The sequence below is a fragment of the Choloepus didactylus genome, chromosome 8, assembly GCF_015220235.1.
Source record: "Choloepus didactylus isolate mChoDid1 chromosome 8, mChoDid1.pri, whole genome shotgun sequence".
NCBI lineage: Eukaryota > Metazoa > Chordata > Mammalia > Pilosa > Megalonychidae > Choloepus > Choloepus didactylus.
This window is the reverse complement of record NC_051314.1, coordinates 111938600-111950114: the sequence shown is the minus strand read 5'-3', so window position 1 is coordinate 111950114 and position 11515 is coordinate 111938600. Positions and strand designations below refer to the sequence as shown.

Sequence of the window (11515 nt, the reverse complement as noted above, 5' to 3'; positions counted from 1 at the left end):
ACACTCACTAAACCTCATTAGTGCAGTCATACCTACCTGCTTTCCCCAAATTTTAGCTCCTGTCTCACATTTCAACATTACCCCTGATTTAAATCTTGGTTATTATAATACACCCAGAGATAAAGTCTCAAACTCTATGAGTCCAAAATTTAACTCCTAATCCTTTCCCCAAAACCTGTTCTACTTGATCTTTCTCATTTTGTTTGTTGATTCTCGTATGATACATGGAATTTGTCAGGAAATCTTGTTGACCTGCAAAATATCTCTAGACAGTCCTTCAATTAACTGGCCTGTTTCCTGTCCAGTTACCAATTCCTACTCTTTGAACCTGCACATCAGAGGCTCCGCAGAATCTGCCACTCAGAGGCTCCCACCCACATTCAGGCACATTCAGAGTACGCTCTGGATGACACCTTCCACCACTGTGAATCCAGAGGCATTCCCATTCCCTTTACATTACACAGAAATAACTATAGTATATTGACAACCCCTTCTCCTGCCCTCCTGCCCCACATTTCCTTAGCATTAGGGATTCGTATCATTTTTACATATTGACTGCCATTTCAATCTGATGGAGAATAGGTAGGGACAACAGGGAGTAGTACATGTCTTCTCATTCTACGCTCTGAAACCTGAAACCCGTATTACCAGTAAGACTACTTATACCTCTAAAATCTGTGCTTGAATTTAAAAATAATAATAAAAGCAAATCTAATTTTAAATGTGTCTTGAATTTTATTGACCTCAGTTTCCTAACAAAAGCCACATTTTAAAATCTTCATTCTCTAAGAAGATTTATGGAAAATTAGTGATTGTGTTCCAACTTAGGACACCATAGGTGGCATAAACATGGGTCTGAGGAGGCCTCAAGAATCTAGAAAACAGTATCTTAGACAATATCTGAAATTACAAGAAAGCAGCCTGTAGTGTTTTCCTAGTATTACCTTTCACTTTTGATTCAGACATTTCTTTTTAAGGGAGAGTTTAATCGCCAGGGTTGGAATCACTGGGAAAAAATACCAACAATCTTTGTTACATGACTTTTAATAACCTGATTAAATTTGTCAGTGTTCTGAACAAAAATGAGCAAATATATAACATAAGTGATAAAGTGGAGAAAGAATTGAAAGCAAGAGATATATTAATGACTAATCTATTTTAAAACAATCATATCTGGAATGAATATGAAGATTTAAAGAATAATTCCTGAATAGAATAAGATGTGGGGTTCTTTCACATAGAAATGATAAATTCACATAAAATATTAAAATTTTCTCATAAGTAAAATAAGAATTTCAGTCTTTGGATAACCCCAGTACCAAAGCAGAAATTCCACGGAATTAAATAATTTTCACAACAAGTAATTTTCAGAACCACTTGGGAGAGGAGATGTGGGAAAAGGGACGTGGAAAAAGAGATGCATGAGTTAAGGGAGAAATTGTTTTTTTAACATAAAAATAATCCTGGCTCTAAATCCTGTTTCAAGGGTTTTACAAATGTCCTCTGCAGAAAATCTCGAATGCCATCAATGCCTCAGAAATACTATCAATGGACATTTTTACCTTGAATAAATGTTTTCTTTTGAGGTTCTTAAGCCCAAGAAAAAGGCACCATAGAGTACCTCTACCTAAGGTAACTATTGATATAGAAACAGCTAAGTTGTACAGTGTATTCTTCAACTCTGAGAAGCATGGTATGACAGGGCATTACAGTTTAGTTTTCACTTCATCATCATTCAAAACTTTGGAATTTGGGTGCATTTCTTTGCATTCGTTTTCCTTCCCCATAGTCTTTGCCTCTGTGAGCACAATTCCCGAAGAGACATTTTCACCAGGTAGAATACGCTTCCTCAAAAGAAATAGGATCAATAAGGCTGGAATATAGCTTGATCCTCTTAGGGCTGCTGGCAATCCAAGGTAGATGTATCTATTAAAAAAAAAAGTTAAAACATATTAAATCTTACATAAACAGTGTGGTGAATACAAATTAATTGTTTATCTTTTTAATTATTATTTTATTCCCATTAGGACAACTGCCACTAATTGTTTTGCATGTTGATATATAAGCAACTGTGCTGAACTCCCTTATTAATTCTAAAGTTTGCTAAAAAGTCTTTAGGATTTTCTATCTAGAATTTCCAAATTTATTTTCTTAATTTATTTTTTCTTTCTTAATCTTTTACCACTGTTTTTATCTTGTAGTGAGCAGAACTAACGATTTAAATTTATACTGGCAATGATAGTAGTTTTATTACAGTGTTTAATAAGAATACTTCCAAAGAATCACCATTAATTATATTTACTGTTTTTTTAGATGGCCTTTATTGGGTTGGATTAAGAAAATTTCTCTCTTCTGAGTTTGCTCAAATTGTTAATTATAAATGTATAAAATAATATCTAACCATTTTTCTGCAAGATTTTTTTCTCATTTATTGGACTAATAGGATGAGTTACATTAATAGATTTTTCAAATTTTGAACCAACTTTGCACACCTGACATAAATCCTATAAATGGTTTTTGGACATTATTAGATTCAATTTGCTAATATTCTATTTAGTATTTTGGCATGTATATTGTACCAGCTCTGTAAAATGATTTGGGAAGTTTTTTTGCTTTTTCTATTTCCTGGAATAACTTGTGTAATATTGGGATCATCAGTTCATTGAAGGTTTGAGAAAACTTGCCTTGAAAGCATCTGGACCTGGTGCCTTTGAGAGATGGGTTTTTTTTGACTGATTTACTTTTTAAGTGGCTATGAGAATATTCATAGTAAATTTTAGTAACATAGATTTGTCCAGAAAATGATCTATATAATATGCTTCCACATTTTTATACTTAAAATCCCTATTGTAGTTACTTTCCCTTTTTTCCATTCTTAATAGTTTCTTTATGCCACCTCTCATTTTTTCTTGATTTGTCTTTCCAGACTGTTATTAGTATTATTATGTATTAATCTTTTCAATAACATACCTTTTTATTTTGTTGGTTAATTCTATAGCATGTAATCTGTTTATTAATGTCTGCTTTTGTTTATTTTTATCTTTCTACTTCTAAAATTTCTTTTATTATGAAATAATTCCAGAATACAGAAAAAAGTCTCTAACAAACATGTTTGTACTCATTTCCCAGGTTTTAAAAATGATTAAATTTTCCCATTTTTGTTTCAGATCAATATTTTTGTTTAAAAAAAGACACTATAGCTATATTTAAGTACTCTGTGTACCCCTCCTATGATCTTCTTTTCCTTCCACTCCATCCCAGATGTAACACCATGTTGAATTTTATGGATTTGGTTCCTAGTCTATTTTATATTTTACTAAGTGTGAGTATACATTACAATATATACCATTATATTTTATTTTTTAAATTTAAAAACATTGGCATAATACCACATGTTTATTATGAAACTTTCTGTACAGCTTAACATTTTTAAACTCTGCTATATATGTAGTTCTACTTCATTTATTTTTAAATATGATATCAATTTCAATGTGTGAATATACCACAATTTTTGTGTCCAGTTTCCTGTTCAGGGACATTTACATTGTTCAGTTTTTGTAAATATCCTTATAGATGTCTCCTTCTGCTAGTGAGCAAGAGTTTCTCTAAAATATGTGTAAGAGTCTTAAAATATACAACTTAGTAGATACTGTCCAAAAATTCCCTTAAGTAGTTTACCAGTTTATATCTCCACCAGCATTGTATGAGAGTTCCTGATATTCCCAATCTCTATTTTATCAATCCATATTGTTTATAGGGTCGTCTCTGTTGCACAAAAAAATGTAAAATTTTAAGTAAATTGGTCCATGCCTAACTTTGTGGTTTGTGTTTTTGTTTCAACCCAAACCCAAAGCAATAAGGGTCATAAAGATATCAAGATTTGTTGTTGATGAGTTAGATGTTTAGTGGTCTAAGTGTTACATCTTTGTAGGCAATATGTTTATTTCTCTGGTAAATTTTAAGTTTTTTCTTTACCTTAAAGCTTTGCAATTTTACTCTGTTATATCTAATTATGTTTATTCTGTTAGACACTTTAAGTGCATGTTTTTATTTTTAATTAGAGAAGTTGTAGGTTTACAGAAAAATCATGCAGAAAATAGAGTTCCCACATGTCCAGCCCATTATTAAGATTTAGCATTAGTATAGTATTGTTGTTAAAATTGATGAGAGAATATTACTTTAATTGAACAATTATCTATAGCCCATAGTTTACATTAGGGTTTACTATTTGTGTGGTACAGTCTGATGGTTTTCTTGTTTTATAATTTTTATTCTAGTAACATGTACCACCTAAAATTTCCCCTTTCAGCCACTTCATATATGTAATTCAGTGATTTTAATTACATTCACATGTTGTGCTACTATCACCACAATCCAAAAGTTTTCCATCACCCCGTACAGAAACTTGTACCAATTCAGCACTAACTTCCCATTCCCTACACCCAGTCTGACCCTGGTAACCTGTTTTGGCTTTTCTTCTAATTATTTCATATCAGTGAGATCATGCAGTCTTTGCCCTTTTGGATCTGGCTTATTTCTCTCAACATGATGTTTCAAAGTTAATACATGTAGCATGTTTCAGAACTTCATTCCTTTCCACTGCTGAATAATATTCATTTGTGTGCATATACCTCATTTTGTTTATCCATTCATCTGTTAATGGACACTTGGGTTTCCTCCCACTTTGGGAAATTTTTAATAATATTGCTATGAACATTGGTGTGCAAATATCTGCTCGAGTACCTGCTTTCAATTCTTTGGGTTATTTACACAGAAGTGGGATTGCTGAATCACATGGTATACTTAACTTTCTAATAACGGCCAAACTGTTTTCCACAGTGACTGAACCATATTATGTTAAAACCAACATTGAATGAGTGTTCCTCTTTCTCTAATCCTCAATAATAGTTGTCATTTCTCATTTTCTAAATAGTAGACATTCTAGAGGATGAGAAATAGTACCTCATTGTAGTTTTGACTTGCATTTCCCTAATGTTTAAAGATATTGAGCATCTTCTTCAAGATCTTTGTTGAAATTTGTATACCTTCTTTGTAGAAATGTCTATTTAAATATTTTGCCCATTTTTTAATTGGACTGTTGGTCTTTTTGTTCCTAAGTTGTAGGAATTTATTTATAAATTCTGGGTATTAAACACTTATCAAATATTTGGCTTCCACATATTTTCTCCAATTCTGTAGGTTGTCCTACAGAAGTCTTTAACTTTGATGACATCCCATTTATCTATTTTTTTTCTTTTGTTGCTTGTGCTTTTCATTTAAAGTCTAAGAAACCATTCTCTAGCACAGGGTTCTGAGGATGCTTCCCTACATTTTGTTCTAGGAGTTGTAGTCCTGATTCTTATATGTAAGTCTTAGATCCATTTAAAGTTAATTTTTGTATATGGTGTGAGATAGGGTTCACATTTAATTGTTTTCCATATGGATATCCAGTTCTCCAATAAACATTTGAAAAAGAGACTAATTCCTTCGCAGCTGAGTGGACTCGACACCCAGCTGGCGCCCAGCAGTGATACTGCAGATGACTCTGCAACTGAGCCACTCAGCTCTTCCAGCTGGACATAGGGAATAGATTTTAATGGTTTAGAGCCTCTTCATTTGACCCCATAAATGTTTCCAACTGCCTTCATATTTTGCCTATACAAAAATTAACTTGTGCAGTGATGTCATCAACATGGTGACATAAGACATCCCCTGGTAAAGTTTCTCCTCAGAAACAACTAATAAAAGGACAATCCAACTTGCTTGGAACACCGGAGGATGACAGAGTCTAGAAAAGGATTCTACAGATGCTGAAACAAATAAAAAGAAAAATAACACCCCACAAAAAGGTAGGAGATCTATAACCTGGTTCTCCCAGTCTGATCCCTTTCCCTCAGTTTGTCCCATGCAACTTAAGAGCCACACAGAGTCAGCATGTCTGGGTACCTCCTGCTGGGTACCTCCTGCAGACCACAGAGACACTCACAGAAGTGAGTCAGAACCCCACACAAGTCAAGCACAGGTAAAGAAGACCACAGATATCCAGAGTAGAACACAAGCAGCTGGCAAACATGTGCATACAAAAAGGACCCCAGGAAATAAAAGAGACCAATGGAGAATTGTTGGCAAAAGGTGCACACACCCAATCCAAATATTGATTAGTGAAGTACCTAAATGAAAAAAATGGACCTTTTGAACAATGACCCTATCCAGCTGCCCAGGGAGGGATGCCCTAAAGGAGAAGTAACCAGAGGCAGAAAAACCTCACAGGAGGGAAAAAAAAGGAAAACTGAAATGCTGTAAGGCAGGACAGGTCCCAAAACTTACAAGTATAATGAAAAGGCGGCACTGAGTGAATGAGAGAAGTTCAGCAAATGGTAGGGGCTAGGGAGAAAATTCTGCACAAAAACAAGAGAATAGCTCAGGATTCCCAGGGAAAGAACAGAGGAAAGGAAGCTTTCTGGTGGAGGTGAACTAATTGCACATAAAAGGGCAATCATAAAAGTTGTAATGCATGTCCAGGGAAAGAAACAGGTGCAGAAGACCTGAGAAAATCTGAACAGTTAAACCCAAGCTACTCTAAACGTCCAGTATAAGTTGAATCAAGCATCAAAGAAGAGCCTAAACACATAGCCAATCGACAATAAAACCCTAGGCAGAGAGAAAATGACCTTCAGAGTTAGCACATCAAAATAATCAGATGCAAGAATTGTGGGAAGATAGCAGAGAAGGGAACTCCAGGAGGCAGTCCTTCCACCAAAAAGACTATTAAATAGGAACAGTATGAAACAACTATTTAGAGACTCTAGAGGCCAGAAGAACACTGTTCAGGATCCAAGGAAGAGTAGGGGGAAGAGGTGATAAATTATGCTAAAGAACAGGAAATTGCTCTCTGCCCAGCTGCTACGGGCACCCATATCCCACTCCCATGGCAGGACACCCTGGAGTCCAGCCACTGGCTAAATCTCCAGTGACAAAAAGAGACATAAAAGTCCTCATCCCCAAGAACAGGAATGGCAGTGGCTGATTACTGATCATGGCTTTTGATTAGCGAATTTGGATCACTGGGGGCCAGGCTCTGAGGGCAGCCATTGTTTCAACCTGTCCAGACAAAGGCAATGGCAGCCACTGTTTCAACAAGCCCCAAACAGGGGCAGAGATGGTGGAGACTTAAAGACACTGCACTTCCTCAGGGCTGCGGGGGACAGTTAGCTGAAGGGCTGCATTTTCTACGCCTGCCAGGAAAGCTCAGCTTTGGGCAGCCATCAGAGAAGCTCTTGGTGTCCTTCCTGATCTCCTCCACAGGGCAATTTGGAGGTGGTCTATGACCCCTTCATGGCCCTGTCTGGGCTGGGATAGATTGCCTTGGAAAAGTCCTCTATGGTGTGCTCTCTTCCCAAAATTTATACTCCAGGCAAAAGCAGCTTGAGACAACAAAAGGAGTGTAAAAACCTGCAGAGGCAGACAGTCTGGGACAAAGACCTGCCAGCTTGAAACACCCAGGAAAAGGAGATCTGTCTTCTTGGAAACAGAGGGGATACCAAACTCCTGTAAACAGGGAAGCTCCAAGCAACTAACAAGAAAAGCCCAGGACAACAACGGAGGCCCACAAAGACAAGGAAAACCCTGTACACTGCATCTGCCTTGGGCAGACCTTCCTGATAGAAGGGCTGAAATGCAAGAAAATCTCTTGTCTTGTCACTATCTGGTTACAAAACCAAGAAACAGACATCCCAGAGAGTAAATCACGGAGTTCACTTTTTAAAATATTAAAATGGACAGACAGAGTACAACAAAGTAAAACACAAAGAAACAGGAAATGTCCCATCCAAAGGAAGAGGATAAAAATCCAGAAAACACCAAGAAGACAAGAATATGGACATACTGAAAAAAAAGCCTATTTAAAAAATGATCTTATAAATGTTCAAGGAGATGAAGGAAAGTACAGACAAAGAACTAAAGGATATCTGGAAAACAATGAATGAACAATATTGAGAGTCTAATGGATAAAAAAAGCATGACCCAACCATATGCTGTCTGCAAGAGACTCACTTTAAAGTCAAAGATACGAGTAGGTTAAAAGTGAAAGGCTGGAAAAAATACACCATGCAAAGAGTAACCTAAAGAGAACTGGGGTGGTATACTAATATTGGATAAAATAGACTTTAAGTAAAAAACAGTTATGAGGGACAAACATGGACATCATATACTGACAATTCAACAGGAAGATGTAACAATTATAAATATATATGCACTTAAAGCAGAGCCAAAATATATGAAGCAAATACTGACAGATTTGAAGGAAGAAATTGATGGTTCTATTAATAGTACGAGACTTTAACAAACCAGTCTTAATAAAGAATAGAACATCTAGTCAGAAGATCAATAAGGAATACAAGACTTGAAGAATACTCTAAACCAACTAGACCTAACAGAAATATATAGACTACTTCACTCACCAAAAACAATATACATTCTCCTCAAATGTACATGGATCATCCTCCAGGATAGACCAAATAATGGGTCACAAAAAAGACTTAATAAATTTAAAAATATTGAAATCATACAGTGTATATTCTCTGATCACACACACAAAAAAAATGAAACTAGAAATCAATAACAGAGGGAGAGATGGAAAATTCACAAATATGTGGAAATTAAACAACATATTTGTCAGCAATGGATTAAAGAGGAAATCAGAAGCAAAAGTAGGAAGTATCTTGGGGTGAATGAAAATTAAAATAACAACATACCAATACTTACAGGATCATGGGAAGGCAGTGCTGAGGGAGAATTTTACAGATCTAAATGCACACATTAAAAAAGAAGAAATACTTCGAGTAAGAGACCTAACATCAAAACTGGAAGAACTAGAAAAATAAGAGCAAATTAAACCCAAAGTAAGCAGAAGGAATGACATGACAAAGATTAGGGTGGAGATAAAAGAAATAGGGAAAAAAAAAAAAAAAAAGAGAATCAACAAAAACAAAAGTTGGTTCTTTGAAAAGATCAATAAAATTGATAAACCTTTAGGCAGACTGACAAAGAGCAAGTACACAAATAATGTCATAAATGAAAAGGGAGATATTACTAACAACTTCACAGAAATAAAAAGGATAAGAGAATACTATGAACAATTGAATGCCAATAAATTAGATAAACTAAATGAAATGAACAAGGTCTTAGAAACACACGAACTACCAACATTGACTCAAGAAGAAATAGAAAATCTCAACAAACCAATTACTAGTAAAGAGATTGAATCAGTCATCAAAAACCTTCCAAAAAAGAAAAGTCCAGGACCAGATGGCTTCATGGGGTAGTCTACCAAACATCTGAAGAAGACTTAACTCAAATTCTGCTCAAACTCTTCCAAAAAATTGAAGAGTAAGGACTACTGCTAATTCATTCTACAAGGCTAGCATCACCCTCATACAAAAGCCAGATAAAGATACCATAAGAAAAGAAAACTTGAGACTAATGTATCTCGTGAATACAAATGCAAAAATCCTCAACAAATTGCTAGCACACTAAATCCAAGAGCATATGAAAAGAATTTTACACCATGATTAAGGGGGATTTCTCCCTGATATGCAAGGTTGGTTCAACATAAGACAATCAATTAATGTAATACACCACATTAACAGAATGAAAAGAAAAAACCACGTGATCATCTCAATTGAATCAGAAAATGTATTTGACAAATGCAGTTCCTTTCTTCGTAAAAACACTTTGAACACTATGAGTAGAAGGAAACTTCATCAAAATGATAAAGGGGATATGCGAAAATCCCACAGCTAACATCCTACTTAATGGTGAAAGACTGAAAGCTTTCCCTCAAAGATCTTGAACACGACAAGGATGCCCACTGTCACTACTGTTATTCAGCAATCTACTGGAATTTCTTGACAGAGTAATTAGGCCAGAAAAAGAAATCAAAGGCATCCAAATTGGAAAGGAAGAAGTAAAACTTACCCTATTTTCAGATGATGTGATCCTATATACAGAAATTCCTGAAAAATCCACAAAAAGGCTCCTAGAACTAATAAATGAATTTAGCAATGTGGTGGGGTACAAGATTAACACTCCCAAAATCAGTAATGTTTCTATATACAAACAATGAAAAATCAGAAGAAGAAATCAAGGAATGAATTCCATTCACAATAGCACCAAGGGAATCAAATATCTAGGAATAAATCTATCCAAAAAGGCAAAGGACTTGTACACAGAAAACTACAAAACATTGCTAAAGGAAATCAAAGAAGACCTAAATAAATGGAAGGATACTCTGTGTTTGTGGACTGGAGATTAAATATCATTATGATGTCAATTCTACTCAAAGCAATTTATAGATTCAATGCAATACCAATCAAAATTCCAACAACCTTTTTGCAGAAATGAAAAAGCCATTCATCAAATTTATATGGAATGGTAAGGGTCCCTGAATAGCTTAAGCCATCTTGAAAAAGAGGAATGACTTTGGAAGACTTACACTTCCTGATCCAAAAACTTATTAGAAAGCCATAGTAATAAAGACAACATGGAATTGGCACAAGGATAGACATACAGACCAGTGGAATAGATTTGAGTGCTTCAGAAATCAATCCTCATATTTTATGGCCAACTGATTTTTAACAAGGTGGCAAAGACCACTCAATTGGGAATAGTCTATTAACAAATGGTGTTAGAATAACTAGATCTCATTTTGGGAAAAAAAAAAAAAAGTGGACCCCCTACCTCACACCATATGCAAAATTCAATCAAAATGTATCAAAGAACTAAATATAAGAACTAAATATAAAAACTAGAACTATCAAAATCCTAGAAGAAAATATAGGGAAGCATCTTCAGGACCTGTGTTAGAAAATGGTTTCTTAGACTTTACACCCAAAGCACAAGCAACAAAAGAAAAAATAGATAAATGGGACCTCCTCAAAATTAAAAAAAATTGTCTCAAAGGACTATATAATGAAAGTAAAATGACTACCTATAAAATGGGAGAAAATATTTGGTAACCTTATATCCAATAAAGGTTTAATATCCAGAATATATAAAGAAATTCTTCAACTTAATAACAAAAAGATAAACAACCCAATTAAAAAATGGGTAAAAAACCTGAATAGACATTTCTCCAAAGCAGAATTACAAACAGCCATAAAGTACATGAAAAGATGTCCAGCATCATTAGCCAATCAGGGAAATGAAAATCAAAACCACAATGATATACCATTTAACACCCTTTAGAAAGCCTGCTATTAAATGTAAAATAACAAGTGTTAGAGAGGATGCAGAGAAATACAAACATTCATTCATTGCTAGTGGCAAATGGTGCAGGTGCTCTGGAAGATAGTATGGTGGTTACTTAGAACATTAAGTATAGAAATACCATATGACCTACCAATTCCTCTACTTGGTATATACACAGAATAATCAAAAGCAAGGACTCCAAAAGATATTTGAACACTGAAGTTCATAGCAGCATTATTATTATTCACAATTGCTAAAAGATAGACAC

The 11515-nt window shown here is 34.9% G+C and overlaps 1 protein-coding gene across 4 annotated transcripts in view; it reads right to left on the bottom strand.

Moving 5' to 3' along the window:
* Window positions 1–382: 382 nt before the first annotated feature.
* The window catches only part of SLCO1A2 (solute carrier organic anion transporter family member 1A2), a 201948-nt gene continuing 190815 nt past the window's right edge, over window positions 383–11515 (bottom strand). For all 4 annotated transcript variants that reach the window (XM_037845082.1, XM_037845083.1, XM_037845085.1 and 1 more), the window contains one exon: window positions 383–1926. In XM_037845082.1, coding sequence (XP_037701010.1) covers window positions 1707–1926 — 220 coding nt within the window. In that variant the 3' untranslated portion in view covers window positions 383–1706. The remainder of the gene's footprint in view (window positions 1927–11515) is intronic.